At 48.6% G+C, this 24,729-nt stretch overlaps 1 protein-coding gene across 1 annotated transcript; it reads right to left on the bottom strand.

The window, feature by feature from the left end:
• Window positions 1-9,246: 9,246 nt before the first annotated feature.
• On the bottom strand, window positions 9,247-23,699 carry MREG (melanoregulin). The gene is made up of 5 exons (XM_033065320.1): window positions 23,611-23,699; window positions 20,321-20,480; window positions 12,887-12,977; window positions 11,092-11,255; window positions 9,247-10,782 (listed from the first exon to the last, which is right to left on the bottom strand). The coding sequence occupies exons 1-5, from the start codon at window positions 23,697-23,699 to the stop codon at window positions 10,648-10,650; spliced, it is 639 nt and encodes a 212-aa protein (XP_032921211.1). The 3' UTR covers window positions 9,247-10,647.
• Window positions 23,700-24,729: the final 1,030 nt, after the last annotated feature.

The raw sequence follows: 24,729 nt of genomic DNA, 5'->3' as shown, positions 1-24,729 counted from the left end.
TGTGTACAGTAATTTCACGATTATAAGCCGCACTGAGTATAAGCCGCACTTCTGGGTTTCAGCAACTTTTTGGTTTTTTGTCCATATATAAGCCGCACCTGATTATAAGCCGCATGTTACAATACAGAGTGTGATAAAAGGTATCTGTTCTATCACCATCTGTTGAGGGTGGGGACCGTGATCCTTATCTCAATGGCAGATAATTTGCTAATGGGCCATCCATAGAAACCAGGCAAGGCATTGTTCTTTATCTTTTCACACCCCATCCTTCCTCCAGCCAGTCATTTTCTGCTCATGGCCATTGAGTCCCACTGCGTGACTGATAAAATTACTGCATCCCATTGGAAGTTGCTCCAGCCAGGGGGAAGAGCCCAACATTTCTTACCAAGATAAAAACAGAGGTTTTGGGACACTAAGGGAGCCCCTTTCTCCACTGGACTCCAGAGGAAAACCGGATTTCTCCACATCACCACTGGACCTCCAGAGGGAAACTGCACCTTGTACAGGAGCACTGCTCCAACTGAGCCACATCTGTCACTGCAAGGGGACTGCAATCACCATTTAATGGGACTGCTACCAACACCCTGCCTGACGGTGTCAGGTTGTACTCTGACTGTGTCAGGGTTTGGAGTTTGTTTCTTTGTAGTACTGTATTTCTATTTTAATTTCCCTAGAAAAGAACTGTTATTCCTAATTCCCATATTTTTGCCTGAAAGCCCCTTGATTTCAAAATTATAATAATTTGGAGAGAGGGGGTTTGCATTCTCCATTTCAAAGAGAAGCTCCTGCCTTTCTCAGCAGACACCTGTCCTCCAAACTAAAACAGCAGCTTTTCGTTCTTTGTCCATATATAAGCCGCACCTGATTACAAGCCGCACTTTGGGTTCGGACCAAAATTTTAGTCAAAATGGTGCGGCTTATAATCGTGAAATTACTGTTAAATAGAAGGGGGGGATTTCCCATGGTGAAGGGTTTTAAATTTGAGGTTTTTGTAATATAGTAATAGGTATGGGACAAGGTGGAGGATTTTAGGTAGTATCTCTTTCAGTGCTCATCTTCCTTCTTCTCCATTATTTCAGGTAGTAGTTTCTGGTTGGACAGGGCTGCACTGCAGGTCACAGGGGTTGGTTATTGGGTCAAAAGTATAAATAATACAGGTGTTAATTCTCTATTGAACTGTTTAGCTTTAAGAGACCTTGTAACGAGCTAGGCTCTCACTCCATTTTGTTTGTTTCTAGCTGGTGGCTGGAAGTGTTGCAGGACTCTCTGTACTTTAGATAAGATTTAGTAAACAACCAAACCCAAACAAAAAAATCCATTTCCTTCATGTGTTTTTTAATCCTGGCTCTGTGTGAATACAGAAGAAACTTCAAACAAACCAGTAATTAAGTGGTACAAAAAACACCACACCATGACAAGCAATATCCATCTTCAGTGCAGCACAGGAAGGAGCTGGATGGGATGGCAGCCTGGGAGCTCTAGCACGTGGAGGTTTGGGCATCCCTACACCTGCTGCTGCCCACCCACCTCTGAAGCTGCACAAACATCTCAAGGGTGCATTGCCATGAGTGATGGTGCTCTGTTGGCCTGGGGCATGTGGGCTGAACCAGGAAGGTGTTTGGTGCACTTAAAGCAAGAAGATAAAGTGCCTCAATTGGGTGTGGTTACAGCTTAGTCCCATCATCCACACTGACCTCTTCCTTACCCACAATTATCCTCCCTGCACGTAAAACCCCTTTTGTGCAAGGCTGTAAGATCAGATGGGCTAATTATGGCCTTTTGTGTGTTTGGAGGGATTACCCTGCAGTGCTGGTTTTCCAAGTTTTAGTTTAGGAAGGGAAAACCCAATGTCGAAATGCTCTGGACTTCAGGATCACGGCCATCCCTCTCCTTGTTCATCTTCCCCTGCCTTTTTATCCAGTGCTAGTTCACCAAGTTCAACTGGTCTCTAATCTAAAAGAAATGGAAAAATAGAGAATAGCATCTCCTAAAGAAGCTGCAAAAACAGGAATGAAAAACTGGGTGGAGTGAGCCACTCACCTCTTGTGGATGATCCTTCTTCAGGGTTGAGAAATGTGTTTATTTTTATCTAGAAACTGCACAGTGACTGCCAGTCCCCCCACATTCAAGCCTGGAGCTCTCTCCCCTGAAGTCAGTGGCTGTATTTGCATGAATCATTAAAAAAGGGAAGAGTTTTGCTGTCTCCAGCAAGTTCTCCTGTGCAGGGTGGTGGGTGGGAGACAGTCACAGGCTGGTGCTTACGTCTGTGCCACATATTTCACAGCAGAGCTGGAGGTTTGCTGTCTGTCACCTCACATAGTTCCATGGTTACATCTTTTCCTAAATAGAGGAAAAGCCTGGTAAGGGCTGACCTCAGGAGGTCCTGCTCCCACTCAGCCCCTACCACCTCATCAGCTTTTAAACCATGCAGATTTACAATATTGCAATAGGTAATAGAGAGGTGGGGAAGGGAAGGGAAGGCTCAAAGGTAAAAAACACGTAAAGATAAACGTAACAATGAAAAGAATCATAAGAATAATCATAAAGAATAATAATTAGTAAGAATAATTATTAAGAATAATAAAGGTAAGGAAAGAATCTGAAAAAAGGTGATGTAAATTGTCATTGGTAAGAGAAATAAGGGCTGGGGAGGATGGCAAAGAGCCCTCAGGTCCTGCATGTGCTCTGCATGGTGTGAAGTTGCTGTGACACTTCTTGAAACCCTGGATGATATGTAACTCCTAGAGAATTTAGCATTAGCAAGGGGTATTTGTGAGCACAGGAACAAAAGTGCACTGAGCTTACCTCGAGACATCCTGCCTGTGTGCCAGGTCTGCCTGCAGGGGTTTGTGCTGGCTCACACCCAGGGAGCCTGGATGCATGAGCCAAGGCTTTGCCTCTGGAAATGGAGCTTTCTGTGCACTGCTGCTGCTCAAGGAGTAAATCCTGCTGAGAGGAGCTGGCAGTGACCTCTGATGTGTGTCTGGGTCAAACTGGGCTTCTGAGTGACACCAGGGACATGATCAGGTCTCGCTGTCTCCTGCTGTCCCTGCTCCCATCCCATCAGGTATTCCAGGGAAGCTCCTTCTCATCTGCAAAGCAGAATTGGAGCCTAAGCATCTTTGCCCATCCTGAAATTCCCCTCTTTAGCCACAGACTGGGGAGACGAGACATAAACTGCAAAGTGCCTGATTACCCAGACCTGGATGATTCCTGCACTGCATCTTGTCCAAGGAGGTAGGAAAGAAAACTGAAAATATTTGTGCAGTTGGGCAAGTTGGAGCCAAACAGCACTGTAAGAATGTGTGTGATTAGATCAGGACCATTGCTGTGTGTGAGCTCTCTCCCTGTTAGCACATCTGCCAGTTCATAAATGTCCATGGAAGCAAAAGGCTGCATCTGCCTTTAATTGGGACAGAGAAACTGCAGGCAAGCCAAATTCCTAGGCATGCCTGCACATGTCTATGCAGAGCTATAGTCTCTCTTGGTGATCTCATTTAAACATAGTCAAAATGATTAAAAGATGCCCTTCCCTTTTGTTTTGAAATGTAATTTTCCCTCAAAAAATAATTGGGATGTTCCTGACAGCTGTGCAGCACACTGTGTTAGTGCATCCCCAAGCAGATCACAAAAAGAATTAATTACTGGGCACGGTTAGGACTTAAAACTAAACTAACTGGTGTTCTGTCTGGAAATTCTGATTTATCAGAGTTGAAACTATTTGGGGGAATAGGTATTCCCCTGAATTTAGAAATAATCTAACACATTCAACACTGCTGTGATCTAAATTTGAAACTTTATTTTCTGGATAGAAACAATGCTTGATTTGGCTTATATTAAAAAGCTGGAGAGCATTATTTAAAAAAAAAAAAAGTCAAAATTGAAGCAAAACATCTTGAAAGTATTATAGCAGAGTCTTTTGGATAATAGCATTGAGAACATTTTAGAGATACAAAGCTTTACTTGAAGACAGATGCAGAAATATCAAGACCTTGACAATACCTCCAGCACACCGTTTTGCCACCAGTTCTATGGTGCACCACCTCCCCATGCTGCTTTTGGGTGACCTGAGGGGCAGAGGCAGGTGGGGCATGTCTGGGAAGGGCAGCTGAATTTCCAGATCCTAGGCCAGCTCCCAATCACTGAGATATCACCTATCCCTTCCTCCCTCCCAAAAAGGCTCACAGGAACTGCTGACCCTGAGGGTGCTGCTGGCTCCCTGCTGACACATCACCCCTCTGGCCATGTCCCAGGCTGCCTGAATTGTCCTGGGTGGCTCCAGGCTCCCATCACTCCTCCCTCCAGCTCCTTCACCTGAGGAGCAATGGGAAAATGCACATTTAAAGCTACCCATGGTCACTTGAGTTACAGGTATCAAAGCAGGGTTTCACATGGAGGGATTAATCCAATCCAAACCTGCCCTCCAGAGGGGTTTCAGATCTTCTATTTCTTTTAATTCAAACAAAGAAGAAATTTGTTCTCTTTGTACCAACCAGCACTACTTTGAAGAGATGAGACACTCTGTATGCCAACAATGTTCTCCATACAAGTTGCTCATGCTATTTTCAAAAGGGGAGAGAAGATGATTTCAAGCAAGGAGGAGGTTGGCTGAGAGAACCTCCTGAGGTCTTCTCCAACCTGAATTTTCCTTGTGCTCCCTTGGCTATGAGAAATGTTTTGGGCTTTATTTTCATTTTTAGGGAAGTAGATCCTCTCATCAAGGTAAAAAAATCCTTCTCAGGAACCATATTTGTTATTTTCGTGACTTTGATGCAGAAGAAGAGTAGATGGGCAGCTGGCAGGAGGTTTGTTTATGACTCCAGTGGTGTCTGGACTTGCTCTGGTGTTTGTGTCTCCAAAGTCTGACTCAAACCCAGCTCAAGCCAGTGGAAAGAATCCCAGCAGTTTAACAGATATAAAGCTGCCACTCTGGGAAGGATAAACTTTTGGTAACACATCCTTTCATAAATCTCAGTTCTTTCTGACGTGCTGCTGACTCTCCTCGGGCAGGGGTTTTGCTGGTGGTTATTCGGGCATGCACAAACACATTTCATCCTGCTGCTGCTGCATAGAATCTGGCACCAGTGCTGTACCCTCTGCACACAGCAAATAAATGCTCTGCCCTCCCCTTGGGCACTGCCTGGGCCTCTGGGTCTCCGCTTGCTGCCCTCTTGCCTTTGCTGTGAGATCACAGAATGCTTTGGGCTGGAAGGGGCCTCCAAGCTCCCCTCATTCCATGGGCAGGGACACCTCCTGCTAGCCCAGGTTGCTCCAAGTCCCATCCAGACATGTGGCTATATCTATATCTATATCTATCAATATCTATATCAATATCAATATCAATATCAATATCAATATCTATATCTATATCTATATCTATATCTATATCTATATCTATATCTGTCTTCTACATCTATATTTACATCTCTATATCTATATATATCTTATCTATATCTATATGCATATCTGTAGCTCTATATTTATCTGTATCTTTATCTGTATCTATATCTAATCTATATCATCTATATCTACATCTGTATTTACACCTATATATCTGTATAGCTTATCTATATATCTATATCTACATCCACATCTGTATCTGTATCTCTATCCCTTTCTATATCTCTATATCTATTTCTATATCTATCTATATATCTGTATCTATCTATAACTTTATATCTATATATATGTATCTATATTTATGTATCTATATCTATGTATCTTTATCTATATCATCTTTATCATCTATATCTGTATCATCTATATACACCTATATCTACATCTATATATCTATACATATCTATATATCTACATCTACATCTCTATGTATCTGTATCTGTATCTAATCTATATATCTATATCTATGTTGATATCTATGTTGATATATCTATTTTATATATATATATTTTATATATATATATATATAATCTACATAACTATATATCTCTATCTGTATCTATATATCTTGGGCTGCCTAAATCTCTTTGTTCTAATGCTGCTGAAATCCTAAGAAGGGCACCCACAGCCTCCATGGTGCCTCCCTTCCCTAATCCAAGTCCAACAAAGATTCACTTAAATTTATTATCAGGCTGAAAAAACTCTGTTCTCCCTAAGAGTAAGGACCAGATTTACAGAGAGAGTGGCACATTCATCACATCAAACAAGACAGGCAAAACTGCCAAGCTTTTTGCTCTGTCAGTCTTTTCTTAGGGCCTTTATTAAGAGATTTCTCCATGGTCTCCCCTGTGCAAGGACAGCTTCCCCATGGATGTGTCCACAAGGTCTGCGAGTTGTAAAGCAAAAAAAAATGGTTTTGATACTCCATAACTTGCTTAACAAGGACTCCCCACACAAAAAATGGTTGCTTGTGTTCAAAGGAATGCTTCTGGAGAGCTTCTTTGTGGCCACTCACTCAACTTCACTGATCCTCATTAGACCAGAAAAGTACATGCCCTCCCTCCAGGAAGAGTGTGGAAGTGCTGGAATTTCTAACGTTAGAAATGATTGAAACTGAGCAGTTTGAAATGGTAATTTTTCCTACAGCTGAAATTTAAAAGATGACAGTTTTCTTTCCCGTGTCCATTCCCATTATTTATCAGAACTTAGGCTGTGATTTACATCCCTAACAAGTAAAATGGATGAGCCAGACTCCTTCCAGGCCACTGCATCCCATTTCCTTTGCCTGCTGCTGTTCCTTTACCAAACACCTGCACTGCCACCTTCTGCCTGTCTTACATCTCACAGCTGAATTCCCACCACGCTTTGGGGTTTTCTTTTGCTCATCCTGCCGAATTCAGGATGTGTGTGCTAGGAAAACTTGGAATACAAAGAAGAAACCACATGTCCATATGCACAATAACCATGGTCTGTAATTTTTTTTTTCCTATTGATTGCACTATGCTTATTTCCTAGCTTTAATTTGGAGGAAGGGAACTCTCCAGTGCTGCTTGCCATGACCCAAAAATATTAAAATATTTTGCCCAGCACAGAGAAGCTGTGGCTGCCCCATCCCTGCAAGAGTTCCAGGCCAGGTTGGACAGGACTTGGAGCAACCTGGGATAGTGGAAGGTGTCCCTCTCCATGGCAGGAGGTGGAACATCTTCAAGGTCTCTCCTAAACCAAACCATCCTGTGGTTCTAGGAAAAGAAATCCAAGTGAAGCATAACCATGGCTTATAAATGGGGAAAAAAAAAAAAAAAAAACAAGGAAGAAAAAGGCCCTTTTTTTCTTTCTGTCTTTTCTGATGAAATATTACCTAAATGCAATGTCAAGTTGAAGGGAGGGTAGTATCTGAAAGCCAAGTGAACCCAGATGTACTTTAAAACCCTCTCACATCACTAATTTTAAAGAATTCTTGGTACTTTTCCTTTCCTCATTGAAGGGAGGGATACCAAAATCACCCTCTCCTTAGAAAAATAAATGTTCTTAGTGCACATGCTAATCCCTGCAGAAGCCAGCCTCAGGCCAAGTGCACTTCCAGGCAGGAGCAGAGTCCCTGCCCCCAGCCCTGGAAGAGAGATGGGCTCAGCACCATCTCCAGAGTCATTATGGAATGTCTGAGCCCCAATCTCTAACAGAAAGCTGGTTCCTGCAGCCTTGGGAGACTCGATGCATGCAAGAAAGTCTTGGGGATATTTCCCCTGCATTGTAAGCAGTATTTTTCCCTTGCTGAGGGAACAGTGGCATCTGGTGTTCGCTGGGCTCTCCTACAGCCGCAGCTTCCCAGGCGGCTGCTGGAACATTCCCTGGGCATGGGCAGGGTTCACAGGATCACAGAATTACCAGGTTTGATCATCCAAGATCATCCAGCCCATTCCATGCCCTAACACTTCAACTAAACCATGCACTGAGTGCCACATCCAGTCTTTTTTAAAACATATCCAGGGATGGTGACTCCACCACCTCCCCAGGCAGACAATTCCACTACTTTATTATTCTTTCTGTGAAAAACTTTTTCCTAATATCCAACCTATATTTCCCTTGTGCAGCTTGTGTCCTCTGGTTCTGTCAGTGCTGCCTGGAGAAGAGCCCACCCCCACCTGAGCACAGGCACCTTTCAGGGAGCTGTAGAGAGTGGTCACCCCTGAGTCTCCTTCTCCAGGCTGAACAACCCCAGCTCCCTCAGCCATTCCTCACAGGGTTTGTGTCCCAAGCCCCTCCCCAGCCTCGTTGCCTCCTCTGGACGTGCTCAAGTGTCTCAAGGTCCTTCCTAAACTGAGGGGACAGAACTGGACACAGCATTCAAGGTGTGGCCTCACCAGTGCCAAGCACAGGGGAAAACTCACCTGGGGTTTGGCTCCCCAGTGGCACCTGGGACATGCAGGATGCCCAAGTTGTGTCCCCAAATATCAAGTGAGGGGTTCAAACCCATCTGAATGGCAGCTGGAGGCCTGGGTGGTGCAGCAGATCCCAAATTGCTTCTAGTGAAGAAGGGAATCACTCTGTCAGGGCAGGAATTCCAGGAGTCATGCATCTTCCTGATATTTTCCATGGAATTTAGCACAGGCAGATTACTCTCTGCATTCTGCTAATTGAAATATGGTTTATTGGTCTCCTATCCCACGTGCATGAAAGTACATTTCCTACATGGAAATGTCTGGTGGACAGAGTGACCAACTTGACTTGGATCTGTATGGAAACAACTCCTGCTGGTTTCCAGCATTTTTCAAGTTGCAGATTTCCCAAAGCTCTGCATCCTTCTACTTCACCAAAGGCTGTTCTGCAGTATTTTCAGGACACCCCATGGCCAGTTTTATCTGATTGCTGGGACTGACAGGCTTTTTTCTGTTCCTGTTGGGATCAGTCCATGAACACAAGTCCTGAGCCTGGTTACTCCTCCCTGAGTGTAGAAACCAACTCTCCTGCAAATTCCTGCTCCTCCTTGTGGCTGCACTCAGAAACTCAGCCTTTGGCCACACGGGGCTTTATTTCAGCAGCTAAACTCACTCAGAGATACTGATTATTGTCCCCCTATTATTACAACAAAATGTTTTGGTGACATCAGAACCCGTTTGACAGCTGGGACAGGGAGGGCTCTGCAATGGCTCTGCTGAACACTGTGCTCCAAAAAAAGCAGCACAGCTCAAAGGATTTCTCTTCTTGCCTCTGAGGTTTGCAAACTCATCAGGTGATTTTAAATAACAGGTAGCACTGTAAAGGACAACGTGCCAAGGGTAGTGTGAGGCACCTTGGCACACAGAACATGGAGCTCTCTGTTCTGCAACAATTTGTTCAATCAAACCTGGATTTGTCACACAGCAAGGTTTATTTTCTGTAAAAACACGGGAGGTTTTCCAAAGGGCAGCTGAACTCCTGCTAGAAAAAAATAAATCCGTAGGAAATGGGTACCTAATGCCAAATCCCACTGAAATTAAGTGTGATCCCCATCATGTCCTACAAAGACTTTGGTCTTAGGTTGGCAAATGTAACTCCCATAAGTCAACAGGAAATTTAAAGTGAGTGGAGAACAAGCTGCAGAGGTTCTACAAATATCCCAACCCTTTTGCTATCAGCAGTCAACATAAATATTGTTACCTGAATAGGTTCACACAGAGAATAAGAAAGGCTGGTTTTGTAATGTTTTCTTTATTAAACTCAGCTTTCACTGCTGTTCTGAGTTGACAAAAATGTTTCCCAGGAAGACTGACAAACAAAAACAGCTCATAAATATATTTTTTTTCAAATGCTGTAGGTAAAAACAAATAAAAGCTCTGGTTTGCTACTTTGGGAGGCCCTGTGTAACCAGCATTTTCAACTGGCCAATTAGCAGCATGTGTGTTTATCAGCGAAGAACTTGTTTTTAAATTATCAAATCCAATGTTTTAAAAATTATTGCTTATTATCAGTCAAAACCCCAGGATAAAAAGGATGTACCATCCCTGCTGGTAATGAGGATTTTTATATTGCCAGTATGTGCAGCTTTGTGGTGGAGTCTTTTTTTAGGCAATTAAGACCAAAACTTTTCAAAATAGAACGAGATGCTGGGCAACCAATGTTCCAGGAGCCAAATTCTCAGCAGCTCTGAACTTGGCACCTTCCTAAACTCCATCTTCTTTTAAGATGTCAAGCTGAGCACCCCTGACAAAAACATCCCTCAACCACTAATGGCTGGGGATGGAGCACCCAACTGTGACGCTGCTCCAAGGCTTTGCTGCCTGGAACTAAATCCTGTCCTGGCACAGCTCCTGCCTCTTTCCCAGATTCCCTGGGACCTGCCTGGAGGGCTGGGGTGAGGAAGAGGACCAGTCACAGAGTTGTAGATGACAGAGGTGCTTTTCCTCCAGGCTGGCAGGCTCTAGGGAGGGGACAGAAAGGAAAGCGGAAAGGTGGATTTCTCGCAGCCCTTGGAACCAGAGGCACCTGAACCTTTGCGGCTCCTGGCAGCAATTCCTTGCAAGGCAGCTCCTCCCCGTGCCTACTGCATTCACTACTGGCCAGTGGTGGCCCACCAGGGCTACTCCAGGGCAGCTCTCACTCCCCCATGCCTGGGAGCTCCTCGGGGCCAGCGCCCGCCGTTCCGTGCGCTCTGCTGGGCACAGCTCGCTGCCCGCCCGCTTCTCCACAGGGAAACAAGGAGGGCACTCTGTGCTGGCCCCGGGCACAGCAGCCTGCCTGCAGAGCCTCACGCTGGAGAGATACATCCATCCCTCAGGGCACTGCAGCCAGGACACTCTGCAGGGGCCTGGGGCCCTCGTCCGGCCTGTCCCCGCCGGGCCGCTTGGGATACACCGCGCTGGCCATCCGGAAAAACTCGTCCGCAGCGTCCAGGGCGATGAGCCGGTCCTGCCAAACAAGGGGGGCTGTGGTCACTGGGGGGTGTTCCAGGCACATCCCTGCCCAGGGCCCTTCCTCCACAGCCCCTCTCTGGTGAGATTAGAGCTCCTCTTTCCCCACCTTGCGAAGGGTGTGGAATTCATGGTGCTGCAGCACCGGCATTTCCGAGGAAACCGAACAGCCAAGCTCCAAGTGCAACATCCGAGGGATCACCCCAGATGCCACCATGTATCTGGGCATCCTCTGGCTCACCTGCTCTGTCCCCCTGGTGTGAGCTCCCTGCAGAGCTGGATGCTGGGGGATGCTTGGAGTACTCACCACCACGAACAGGTAGCGCTCAGAAAGCTCCCAGCTGGTCGGGAAGATGTTGGTCTCTTCCGAGAGCTTTAACAAGATGTCCCGGGCTTTGCTCATGTTCTGAGAGTCACTGATGATGCTGAGTTTGGTCACTGACAAGAGGGAATCTGCTTCCTTTTGGAAACCTGTGAGAGAGATGTTACAGAAACAAATCAAACATGAACTTTGTGAACTTCGGGTTTTTAAATGTGACAATCAGTAGTATGGCAGAATTTTTTGTTAGATAGCAGCTTAAGAAAAAGCAGGGTCATCTCTGAGCCCTTCAGGCTTTTGGAAGGTTTCTTATGCCCCCTCCACCCTGGGAAGCTGCATCCCTACTTCCTAAAACAAACCAGCACTCCCTCAGGCAGGCTGTGGGACAGGTATAAACTTGCTGGTGGGGAAATAAATCACAAAAGTAGTCACAGTGAGTTCGTTGCTGGTTTTCCTGAAAAAAGGTGTGTGAACATGTGAACATGCACAACCCAGGATGCTGATTCAGCTCCTCCATGTTCCTGGTGCTACCAGAGCTTTCAGGGCTGGTGGGGCTCCCTGAATAACAGGGATAAAACCTGTGGCAGTGATGAACACCACACTAATTGCTCCTGCAGCAGTCAGCATCGATTACAGGAAGGGTATCCAGGGAAGGAAAGGCAGAGGAGAGTGAATGCAGGGGTCCTTAAATGGCTACCTTTGACTCTTTGTTCAGCTCCAGGGGGCTGGTGGCGATGCACCTCACATAAAAACAGTTATGGGTTAAGAGTGGTGGGTTTATGATTAAAGCAGAGGCCTAGGTAACAGAAGATAGCAGATTTCACATCTGCTTGCTCATTCAGCTTCATTAAGGCCAAATGATCCTTGGCCTTGAACTTCCCCAGCCTTTCCACAGCCATTGTGGACGTGAGAGGGATGTGGGAGAGCCTTTGTCAGCCTGAAGTGAGAGATGGAAGGATGCCAGGTGATCCCTCCCAAGCTTGGCCTGCACAGGCTGTGTGAGCACCTGGGTGGAGATCAGGGTTGACACCTGGCTATGGATTTATGATGTTCCTCCCACCCAAATGCCAGAATAGCAGGTAGGGCAGGAGTGGCTGAGATACCCATCTCTGGCTCCCATTGAGGGTATCCTAAAATAGATTCACTCATCCTCCTCTCACCAGCCACCTCCAGAGCATGATGGAAGTCACCCAGCTGATGTGCTGGCACATCCCCAGTGTCACATGCTGTGTGCCAGGCAATTGGGAAAACCCTGTCACACCCACCCCCACCTCCTGGAAACAGCAGTAGGAGGGGTTCTGGGCAGCAATTCCACTTGGTGAAAGAACATTTCAAATCCACTTGGGAGCAAACAAGGTGAGTGGCTTAGCTCTGATCAGCTGCCATTGGCTAAGAAAACAAAATAGATGTATCTGTGCTTCCATCTGAAAGGAATATTCATTCCTTCCTGCTTATCTTGTTTAGAAAAACCCAGGCTGAACTCCCACTGCAAGGTTTCCACGAGGAAGCTTGAAATGGATGACTGTGCTTGTTATTATGGGCTTGGAAGGTGATCATGGCTCAGAAGTTCCTGACGTGCCTGCAGACACGGTGTCCCTGTCCCCTCCCCTGGGCCCTGGGGAGCCTCAGATACCACATGGGGACACCTCAGGGCATTGCTCAACAACCTCCCTTCACTTCCCTCCTCCCCAGCTGGATTTTATGGAGCTGTTCCCACCCTCAGCCACGGTGGGATCTCACATTCAGTACCACTGGAATCACATCCCTTTGGCCTCCAGCTTACCTAAATCCTCCAAAATGTGTTTCCACCTGCTCCTCACTTCTTTCCGGGTCTGCCGTAGAGTGTAAATGTCATAGTTGAGCTTCTGCCACTCCTGCAAAGCAAAGGGATGAGAGACACTCAGCCACTGGGATCTGCTGCTTTTCAAGGAATTTCAGCTTTGAGGAAGGGAGCCAGAGGTGCAGAGCTGGTGTAGGCACTGAGCTGTGAGGTGCTGGGTGTGAAATTCAATCACCAGGCTGCTTTGCCCTTGTTAGAAATTACACTGAGCAACACAGAATATTTAGCTTGACACTTGGCTGAGCATTTCTGTGTCTTCTCTGTTGCCTGGAATTACAGAATTTAGCTCAGGTGCTGCTGACAATTGCTCCTCAGTCAGACATGGAGCCCTGTTTGGCATGAACTGGAGTAGGCAGGTGTTCAAAAGTACTAGAAAACATGAAAACCAGACTTTTTTTAAAGATCAGGGTACCCTCTTTTAAAAGAGGTGCACATGGAACTGGAGTCATCTGACATGACAACCCTTAGTGGCTGCCAGGTGCTGCAGTTAATGCACAGCTGAAATCCCTGCACTGCAGCTCCACCTCCAGAGCTGGATAAAGGGACACCGGGCAAGAGGAAAGGTTTGGGGGTGTTTATTAAAGGTACACCAGCACATTTAAACACAACCACACAAGTTTCATGGTGGGCTTGGCAGTGCTGGGTTAATGGCTGGACTCAATATTCCAACCTAAATGATTCCATAAACATGCATTGCTGTGGAAATCATGTGTTCTGCAAGAAAGCCAGGAGCACTTTTCCCAGCTCTTCCTAGCTGAGTTTAATCAATGCACACACTGCAAGGTTGCATTTTTAGAAGCAGCCCAACTGCAGGGTCACAACATCACCTGATAACTTCCTTCCAGTAACAACCTTAATTAATCTCATTTCTCAGCAAGGGATTACCTAGATGGGCTCCTGAAGAATAAACAGGTGTTAACCTGTGCTGTCACCCTGAGATTTTCCTAAAGGCCATGCTGGGTTCAGAGCAGAAAAACAACAACAACCAAAGAGGTCAGCTGTGTGTTAGAAATCCCACTGTTTTCTGCTACTTGGTCCAAGTGCTGACTTGATTCCATAAAGATAATTCCTGAGTGTTTTTTCCCCTGAACGTGGCTGACAGAGGTTCAAAGCCAAGCCTGTTTCCCTGCTGATCAGCACTAGCTGCAGGAAGCCCTGGGAGATTACACTTTGGAAAAAGCTGCCGGCGGGGTTAAGTCAGCGGTGACTTCAGGTCAGGAGAGCAGGGGAACCAGCTCTGCCACAGCCACTCACTCCCACAAAACAAAATCCCCTTCCAGAGGCACATTTCCCTCTCTCCTGAAGTGGCACTTGAGACCAGCTTTGCTGTTTGCACAGGAGAGCACCTGGCTGCAGCACAAGGCACCAGGACAGCCCTCCACCAGAGGAATGAGGCAGGGCCAAGACTCTCCTCTGCCATGACACAGCTCAGAGCTGGGAACTGAGCTCCTCTGGGTGGAAAAGAAAAGAGGGGGCTTATTGTTCAAGCTTTGTGGGAAGTTTATTGAAAACTTGAGGGTTGGTAGAAAGAGGCTGGAAAACTGCGTGATGCCTTGGTCCCTGCTGGCAGCGGCTCCTTGGAAACACCCGGGCCCTCTCGTGACCCCCTGGCACAGGCAGAAAGGAGAGGGAGCCAGTCTGGGCATGCTGCTGGGGAATAGCTGCACTGGGGGGAACCTCTGCCCTCCCACAGGGATAAACAAGGCTTTTAGTGCAGACAATCCACCCAGACAGCCACTGTGATCCCAGGCGTGCTTCACGCTGGGAATTAGGGAGCTGGGGCACTGGGAAAGATGCTCCTCTCCACAAAATGTGGCTTCCTGGCACCTAGCAGCAGCTTTGAGGGCTGTGGGGATTTACCCTGTGGTAGGAGCCAGACTCCTCACTAAGAACAGTGAGCAGTGCTTAGCATGCAGGGAAGCTGCTCCTGATTTTCTCTGGATTAGCAGCAGTGTGTTTTCCCTTGTCTATTTTTGTTTTAAGGGAATCTAGGTTATGGCTTTCTTGTACATGACAGTGTCTGAGCTGTGTTATGGAAGTAAATATGGTGAATATTCAGTCCCAGGGGAGCTCTGACAGTGTCCTGTTGATGGGGAATTTGGGGAGTGTGCAAAGGAATGATTTTGGTAATTTTGGCAGGATTTCTTTTGCCTGAGCATGGAGTTGAATGTGTTTATATTTCTGCAGAAAGCTGGGAGGAGGATGCTCCCAGCCATTGAAGAGGAACTAAGAGAGATTATCAGGATGATATGGGCTAGCTCTCAAAGGGACTCGTGCCCTGCTCTCCATCAGGCTCAGAAACCACTGGATTTTCCCAGGCAATTCCTTGCAGCAGAGACATCTGACCTGCCACAGGCTGCTCTCTGAGTGCCTTTAATGAGGGAATAAAATCAAAAGCATCTTTCCACCCAGAATTATCCTAAAAAGCCTCTCCCTCGAGTTACACAGCAGAGGAAGGGCAAAGCTTGCCCTGCCCCTGCACAGGCAAGGGCAACATCAGAAGCTTTGGGGAGGAAATTCCCATTGCACATCCCGTGAGTCACCAGGGAGTGTTTGGAGGGGCCAGGCAGCATCACGGGGCTGCTCAGCCCCACCAAACCCTGTCCCTCCCCACCAAACCCTGTCCCTCAGCCTTCTGGGGAAGCCAGATGGAATTCTTGGGGCAGGGAGGAAGTTTCTGGCACAGGGGAAGACCGAACCAAACGTGTGGTGCCTCTGGGACATCCCAGCCACACACTCAAAAGAAATCCTTTAAGAAATAGACTCTTCTGCCAAAAATCTGAGTTAACCACAGGAAACCAGATCAGGTTGCAGTTCCCTGCACTGTTTCTTGCAACCAGTTTTGCCCTTTAAACCTACAACAGATATCAGTGGGGGCTTGAGAAAACCCTGAGTGAGTCAAGAATCTCCCAGGAGCAGCAGGGAAAGCCCACTGCCTCCCTTCTCTACATGCTCAGCCCTTCAAAAATTTACCTGGAAAAACTCCCCAGACTCTCCAGTGTGAAACACCAAATCTGCAAATGCCAAATGACATGGAATAAGCCAGGCTGGTACATAACTCAGAGCTCTGGGAAAAAAATGTGCCAAGAGAACAGGCAACACTGTCCAGCTTCTCATCCCTGATCATATGAACGTTTCCTAATTACTAGGGAGCTTTCTTCACGTTGCCAGAACAATCCTCTACCAAATCCATTGCCTTTATTCTCTTAAAAGCAATTGAGGTCACTGTTCTGTTCAAGAGTTATTTTAGAAATGAGGTCAAAACAGAATTATCAGGGAAAGACTGTAAAATATCAGCCCAGGCAGGTACCAGGGATGCTCCTGCTCTGGCTCCACTGGAAGTAGCTGAACAAATATAAACTGTAGACCAACATCTCAGAATAAGCTTAAATTGGATTCAGTTTAAGAGAGGCATGCAGACATTAAGAGGGTCAGGTCTGGGTTCCCCAGCCCTGGATAAATCCCATCCACCTCTCTATGCCCCAGTAACAGCTGGTCACAATTCTGACCTCTTCTGTAACCTGTTTAGAAAAGAATTATCCTGTAGGAGAGCAGGAAGAGAAAGAAAAATAGACCTTGCCAACTCATTAATGGGCTTTTCAGGGGGATCATGCCAGTGTGGGTCTGCTAGCCAGGACCCTGGCTGGGATGCAGGCTGAGGAATTGCCTTTGCTAGGGGGTTTATGATCCCACCTTTCCCTCAGGAATAAGCCAAGAGGAGAGAGAAACACTGCATTTACAGCAAGCCATGAGAACAGGGGTTTTCCTCAGTCACCGTGAAAATGCCACCTTTAGTTTCTGTTCCCAGAGCTGTGGCACAGCTGTCCTAGCCCTGGCTCCTTCTCTGAAGCCAGGATTGGTGCACAGTTCCTGCCAAGGCTGGGTAACTCCACACACCCCAGCAGAGAAACCAGGGCCACCCCAGAGTGGACCTCATGGAGGGGACTCTGTGCCCAGCAACAGCCCCAGTGCAGCCTTGCTGCTCATTTCTCAGATTTATTTTACCCTACAACAGCTCAATGATGCTGCAGAGTCAGAGTAGGGAAAACCTCCCATTTTCCCCATATTTGAAACATGATCAGAGCCTTCAAAAGCTGCATCTGTTTGACCAGCACCTCAGCAATGGCTTTCCTGCTTTCTCTGTGCAAGCTAAGCAGTTTGGGCTGGAGATGCCAAATTTCCCAGAGCAGAGCTGCCAGCAGGAACAGGAGGAAGACACAGCTCCACATGGATCAGGTGTGGGTCCTGCCCCATGGTGGGGGCAAAGAACTGAGCCCAGGGGAGGGCACCAGCACTGCCAAGATGGTGCCAAACAGATACAGAACACAGGATGGAAAGCAACCTGCTCTTGGGATCCCTGAGATACAGGTGGGGAGTGGCAAAGCACACAGTGAGAATTTGTCAAATGAAGGAGCAGAAATGCAGGAAGTTCTCCTTTCAGTCAGTTTTAACCACAGGAAGAAAAGGACCTATGGTTTTGTAACACTTGTGTACCACACAAGGAAACTGTTCCTCCGTCCTCTGGCCTGCAGTATCCACAGGCTCACCCTGGGGATTTTGGGAGCAGGGCAGCCCCCAAAGTACATGATGGCTTTTGCAGCTCAGTGTTGTTCTGCAATTAGACTTTTTTTTCCTCTCTCTCTGAGCTGAAGTCTCATTAGAGGGAAAGGCACTGCAATCTGGCCTAGTTTTAAAATGCTTGCTGGAGTAAGGAGAGATTTTGGCACCAGGGGCCAAGTGCAGGAATGTTGTTGGCTTTGCTGTCCAAGCCCCTCCCTGTCCTGCCACCCAGCAAGAGCTGCAGCTGGAAACTGCAGCAGCCTGCTGGGCTTCCCTGGGGTGCCTCAGTTTCCCTGCTGTAAGAGGGGACAGCAGAGCTGCTGCCAATCCCACAGAACTGGGGGCCACACTCAAAGAAAAGTACAGTGCCTTGGCTTTCCTCAAAACTTTCCTCACTGTTGTCCTGATGTGCTCCTCAGGATTTTTATTGATTGCACTGCATGGAAAAGCAGAATGTGTGATGCTACCTTGCTGTTGAGAGGAAGCTCTGTGAGTTTTGGGCTTTCCTTTTTACTGGCAGGCACATTAAAAACCCTACAGACACCCTGAAGGCAGGAGAAAGGGCAGGATTTAGGACAGGCAGGCACACTGGTTTAGGACATGCAGGGGCAGGAGCACTTTCCTGCTCAGCCATAACTGAACCTGCCCCCTGAACAAGGGTGAGACACAACACTGCTGTGCAGCCCCCTGAATGGAGCTGTCCTTGCTTCTTTCAGCCACTTTGGGATGGATGAAGCTCCCTGGCTTCTCTCAGACAAGCAACTCTAGGTAGAGAGAGCAGCAGTGGGGAGGGAAGAGATCTCCAGTTAGAACTGTAAAAGTCACATGACACCATGAAAATGTTGTTACAAAACCATCCATTGTAATGCTATGATTAAATCAAACTCCCCAAAAGACAACCCCATTAAATGGGGATTCTGGCCGACTGTATGCAAGGATTCCATGGCCACTTTTAGCTAATTAGAGCTTGTAATTTTGATTTATCTGTAGTTTAAGGCTCCTTGTAAAGCTGAGCTGGATTTGGTTTACAGAGACTATCACAAGCAAAACAGTTAACACTCCTGCAGACTCTTGGATGGAGCAGGATCACGTTGAAGTTAAACAAGAAGCCTCCAGGCTTTCCTGAAAACGTTCTGGAGTCATGAAAGCAATCAGAGAGGGAAAAAATGTGTCACTGTTTGCTACAGCCTGCTCCTAATCAGGCCACTGCAATCTCCTTTGCACTGAAGTGCCTTAGCAAAGGAAATCAGGGCTGCAAAACAGCCTTTATGTAACAGCCATGATTTTTCCCTTCCCACCAAGAGCCGTGCCAGCTCCCTGCTTCCCAATAATTGCCCTGCATCCCACTGGAGAAGGATTTAACTTGACATGTCCCTGGAGTGGCAGCAGAGCTCTGGGCGCTGCCAGGGCTGTGCACACGTCAGCCTGGCCATGGAAAGGACAAACAGAGGAAATGTGGAGCTAAAAGAGCAGCCTGGGAAGGGAGGAAGTGGGGCTGGGCCCCAGTGCTCCCAGCACATGTCCGTGGGTTGTGGTGCTTGCAGGGCATCATTCCCAAGCAGGTTGCAGCTGCCATGAGCGCCTGGAAACCTCCCTGGAATCTCCCTGCTCCTGATACATGAGAAACAAATGCTTCTATCCACTGTAAAGCATCTTCCTCATGTTCTTCCCACTCCCTGCCACTTTATTTTCCTTTCTCTGTCCCTTCCATTCCTCTTCTCAGTTTCCTTCCCTGAGAAGCCTCCACCTCAAGCCCACCTTGTGTCTTTTCCCACACCTCTGCACGTAGGCAGCCCATTACTGACTCCTGACTTCCTTGGTTTCTAAGTGTCAGCTGCTGTGTTCCCTCACTCCTCCATGCAAAGCACAGAACCTTTGGTTTGGGCTGAAATATAAATTCCTGAAGGGGATGGGGAGTGAGGGGAGAAAAGAGGGAGGGAATTTATGCTCAATGGGATAATGCCATGGGGGAGCACTGGAAGTATCCAAGCCAAGGAGAACACAGAGATTCCCACAACAGAGGGAGATGAACCCAAGGATATCATGGTGGACAGAAACACAGCACACCTCAGGGCAGCCCCTCCTGGATCAGGTCTGGAGATACCCCCAAGCTTCCCGAGGTGAGAGACATCCACACCAGGTGTAGGATAAAATCTGGAGGGTGAGGGAACAGGCGGGAAGACCTGGTGCCTACATGAACCACAGTGGGGGATTTTGGGGTCTCCACAGCAGCTTAAGTGAAGGAAGGGCATTGACCTGCTGGTGTCAGTCCAGAGGAACCCACCAAGGGGATCAGAGGGATGGAGCAGCTCTGCCATGAGAAAGGGGAAGAGGACTCCAGGGTGACCTAATTGCAGCTTTCCAGTATCTGAAAGCAATCCTATAGGAAAGATGGGGCAAAACTATTTACAAGAGCCTGGAGTGACAGGACAAGGGGGAATGGCTTCAAACTGACACAGAGTAGGGTTAGATGGAATATTAGGAAAAACATCCTCCCTGAGAAGGTGGTGAGGCACAGGCACAGGGTGCCCAGAGAGGCTGGGATGGCTGCCCCATCCCTGGAAGTGTCCCAGGCCAGGTTGGATGGGACTTGGAGCAACCTGGGCTAGTGGAAGGTGTCTCTACCCATGGCAGGGAGTGGGACTGGATGAGCTTTAAGGTCCTTTCCAACCCAAACCATTCTGGGATTCTGTGATTAACCACACACTGCCAAAACCCGTGGGGTGATGAACACCCCACAGCCCGTGGTGGGGCCAAGGGCTGGCTCTGCCTTGTGGGATTTTTTGCCCTTCAAATCCATTTCCCAGCCAGCCTCACCTCCGAGTCTTTGTCCAGCTGGTTCCTGACCACGATCATGTTGTAGAGCACGCGGTCATCGTCAGCCTCTGTGTGGGTCACATCGTGGGGGGTGCTCCACAGGTTCTGCTCCTCATCCCGAGCCAGGGTGGCTCCGAAGGACGCGTAGGGGTTGTTGTTACTGCAGAGAGAGAGGGGCAGGCAGCTCAGCACCTGCTGCCTTCCCAGTGCTGCTCCCCAGGGAGCAGGGGCTGTTAGAGATGAGTACTGTGATGCTTGGCTCTCACAATGAAAGATTAAATACTGTGTGTATGTTAAGTTTGGTAGATAAATATATTACTGAAATATATCCTCCCCTAGTATGCTCATGGCAGTTTAATCCTGTGCTCCCAGCACTGCTCTTTCTCTTTATTCAGTCTTCTGTTGTATTTTTCTTAAAGTTTAATAATGCTTTGAAATTCTAAAAGTGAGCATCATCTCTCACATGGAAGACAGAGATTTTTTTCCTTCGCAAACATCCTGACCAGGCAAAGCCATGGTTCAAACCAAACCATGCCATGCCCACAGGTGCCCCCAGCCAGCAGCTCCTACCTGAGAGCAGCAGGGATGTGCTGAGCTGTGCAACTGCAGACAAGGCATGGAAAAGATATTCAGCCCCATCTCATTTTGGAAATGGAAATGTCCTCAGCCTTCCAATGAACTTCTAATGAACTTAATTTGCCTAGCAAAGCTGAACATCATCTTCTGGGAAGGCTGTCCCCATGGAGGTGGGGAGCTTTTCTCTGCACTGGGGCAGTTCTCTGTTTTATGGCTTTATGTTGCTATTGGGATGTGCACTTTTTTAACAGGAACACTTCTGCCAAGAGAACTTTTAGCAGGGGATTCCCATAAAGTGTTTAATCAAGATCTCCAGCCACTTGAGCAGAACAATACAAGTGGAGAACTATTTTAGGCCTTACCATCCTCTGGCAATCCCTGCTCACTTCTTTTCAGAACAACCCATTGTTTATTTTGTTTGCTACCTAAATCCCATTCCTTTCCCAAGGAACCCATCCAGAGAAACTTCAGGTAATGCTGTGGGTGCCATAGCACCAAGCCATACAAAGATGCTAAGAGGAGCTCAAGCACATAGATGAAATAGAAAAAAAAACTAATTCCCATCAGCATTCCAGTAGGAAGGTTAATTAGACTTTCAACAAACCGAAAACCTGAGCAACAGGTAATAAGGGGAAAGATAATCCCTCATTAAAGACAAGCAAACAAAGGTAACTTGGAGGGCGTGGAGGGGCACAACCCCCAGATTTTCAGTGGTGGAGCAGACAGGGAGGGAGCTCTCAGGAGCCAGCTGTGCCATCAGCAGGAGCTCACTCCCACAGCTTCTTCCCACTCAGGCATTTCCCAGTAAGCTGAACATTTGAATTACTTAAAACACCGGTATTTAGCAATAACACTGCCACACCTGAGCTTTTCTGAGCCACTCCCTCTCTCACAGCACATTCCCATTTCCAAATCACAGCAGGGAGCATCCTGTAAGGCATGTGGCAGTGCCCAGGGGTCAGCAAACCCTTTCCAGCACCGAGAGCTCTGCCAAGCAGCATTGCGAAGGAAGAAACAGGAGGGGGGAAAGAAGCACGTGAACAGCAGTGGATGTGCAGGTTAAGGAATCTCAGTGGGATCAGGGAGCATTTCACACTGTGGATTTTATCCAGAAAATGGTGAGCACCAATGCTTCATCAACAGATTTCTGCTCCAGGGGGCTTTCAGCTCACATTAAATTTTGGCATTTAGAGCCCGAATATTTCGTTTATTTTCATCCTGAGCGCACCATCTGAGCCAGACCCCACCTTCACAAATCAAGAGACAGCCAAGCAGCCTGGATGCTTTGCAACACCAGCTCCCAAACCTAAAACTCAGCAATTCATTCACTTCAAACAGAACTGAGGTAAAAACAAAAATAAAGCCAGCGAGCTATTGCAAAATCACAATTTCATAGTGATGAAATAACACCCACAGTCCCCCGAGAAGGGGCAAGGATTAGGCTGTTAAATTAATTATTCTGGCACACGTGTAGAAGAGCAGGTGCCTTTCCAATTGCCCGAATTTACAGAAGCTTTCCTTCTTAGGGCCAGCAGTAATGGGATGGAGGTGCCAGGTGAGGGCCAGGCTCGGTGGAAGGAGCCTCTCCACACGTGTGCCCGGCTCCCGGGAGGTTAATGCCAATATCCTGGCCTGGAGGCCCCATGCTCGGGATTAGCCGCTTATTATTTAGGGACCTGCTTTACCAGGACGTTCCAAGGCGTGTGTCCCCAGCTCTGCCGACACCCGGCACAATGCAGGACACGCCGGGAGCATCCCGGGGCTGACCCCTCTGCGGGGAAGGAGGGACAGCCGCAAGACAGGGATGTTCTGCCACATGCGAACCCTCTGTGCGTCCTTTCAGCTCCCCACGGGTCAGGGAGGGTGTGTTGGTACAACACCCAAATCTCACGCTCTGTGCACAAAGAAGCAGAGCGGCATCTGCCCCCAGAGATCAACACGCAGCTCTGGCTACAGCTCCGGCTGGGCATCGTCATCTCCTCCCGGCATTCCTGATGGAGCCGGGCTGCGGAGCTGCGGGTGGGCACCCGGAAACGGGAGGACTCCAGGGACACCTCAAAGCCTACAGGGGACAGTGACTTTTACTGATAGGACAACGGGGAGCGGCCCTAAACTAATCGAGGAGAGATTTACCTTAGATGTTAGGAAGAAATTCTTGCTGGTGAGGGGGCTGAAGTCCTGGCACAGGTTGCCCAGAGAAGCTGGCATGGATGCCCCATCCCTGGAAGTGTTCCAGGCCAGGCTGGACGGGGCTTGAAGCAATCTGGGATGGTGGAAGGTGTCTCTGCCCATGGCAGGGGGTGGGAATGGATGAGCTTTAATTCCCCTTCCATCCCGGTCCGTTCTGGGATTCTGTGACCCCAGCTCTGCACACCCCAGATCTGCCGGCAGTGGGACCTGACCCCAGGTTAGGAATGCAGGGCCCTCTTTTTGTTCAGCGCTCAGCTCCCCTATTGAAACCCCAGCGTGCAGAGACAAGCGCTGGCCCGTCCCTATGATCGGGAAATAGCGAGGGGATGCGGCGGGCAGGGATCCTGCGGGCATCGCGCCGGCTGCCAGAGGGAACGCAGGGAAGAGAGCGGGGAGCGGCTGGATCCCGCCGGAGGAGATCGGGCAGGGGAAGGATGCGCGGTGACAGCGCGGGGAGCGGGGCAGGGCACAGCGGGGACACGAAGGGCTCGTCCCGGGTGGGCGCATCCCCCGCCGGCTCTCACCTGAGCAGAGGCTCCTTCTCGGGCGCCGCCGCCTCCCCGCCGCAGCAGCCGCAGCAGCCGAGCGAGCGCAGCCAGGCCCGCAGCCCCATCGGAGCCGCCGGAGAGCCGGGCAGGGCAGGGCAGGGCCGCCCCGGCCCCACGGCCATCCCCTGCCCCCGCCCAGCGGGGCCGGGCCGGGCTCCGCTCCGCCCCGCTGCCCTGCCCGGCCCCTCCCGCTCCTGCCCCGCCCTGCCCGGCACGGCCCCGCCGGAGCTGATCCCTCCTTCTGCATCCTCCTTGAACCTCCCGCATCTTCCTCCTGCACTGTCCTACATCATCCTCCTGCACCCTCCTGCACCCTTCTGCATCCCTCCTGCACCCTCTTGTCCTTTGCAGCATCTTTCCCTGCCCTTCTGCATCCTCGCTCGCCCTCCTCCACCCCGCTGCATCCTCACCCTGCCGTGGCCTCCTGCACCCTCCTCAGTGCCACACTGCATTTGTGGCCTTCGTGTCTCCACTGGAACAGACCAGCACTGGCCATCACAGCACAGCCAGAACCCAAAAATCCCCCTTTTCCAGCCCTCTGCACCACTACACTTCCAGGCCTGTTCCCACTTGGCTTTTGGGACACAGGGCTGTGATCCTCGGAGCTGCAATGGGAAATGGGCAGGGGTGGATGGGCTCGGCTGTATCCTGGTGCAGGGGGGCTTTTGAGGAAGAAGAGAAGAGCCCAAAATATTGCTGCCTTCTCTTTTTTTTTTCCTGCCTGTTGCCAGGAAAATAGGTCCACAAACACCAGAGGTTTATGTCCAAAAAGGAGATGGAGGAGTCCCGTTACTTTGTTTGAATAAAGGGACAGGTCATGGGGCATTCCCCTGGGGGACACACAGCCTCCTTTTTATCCCAATTTCCCAGTTGCATTTCCCCCTCTCTTTGCCCACTGGCTGAGGTACTTGAGAGGCACAGACTCCGCAAAAAGCCTGATAACTAAGCCACCTTCTAATTCATGCTACACACACACACACACACACACACACACACACACACATTTTTCTTTGTGTCTCTGTTCTTTTTCTCTAAATCCAGAGATGTAGCACAGTCTTGAGTGAGTAACAGTCTGTGTCAATTAGTGGAATCTCT

This window comes from Catharus ustulatus, chromosome 7 (assembly GCF_009819885.2).
Source record: "Catharus ustulatus isolate bCatUst1 chromosome 7, bCatUst1.pri.v2, whole genome shotgun sequence".
In the NCBI taxonomy this organism is placed as follows: domain Eukaryota; kingdom Metazoa; phylum Chordata; class Aves; order Passeriformes; family Turdidae; genus Catharus; species Catharus ustulatus.
The sequence above is the reverse complement of the archived record's forward strand: the minus strand, read 5'-3'. Positions and strand labels throughout refer to the sequence as shown.

Coding starts and splice junctions, on each gene's coding strand:
- MREG (XM_033065320.1), bottom strand. CDS start 23,699: ATGGGGCTGCGGGCCTGGCTGCGCTCGCTCGGCTGCTGCGGCTGCTGC. Junction 20,481..23,610: donor GAGAAGGAGCCTCTGCTCAG/GTGAGAGCCGGC, acceptor CTCTCTCTGCAG/TAACAACAACCCCTACGCGT. Junction 10,783..11,091: donor AGCGCTACCTGTTCGTGGTG/GTGAGTACTCCA, acceptor CTTGTTTGGCAG/GACCGGCTCATCGCCCTGGA.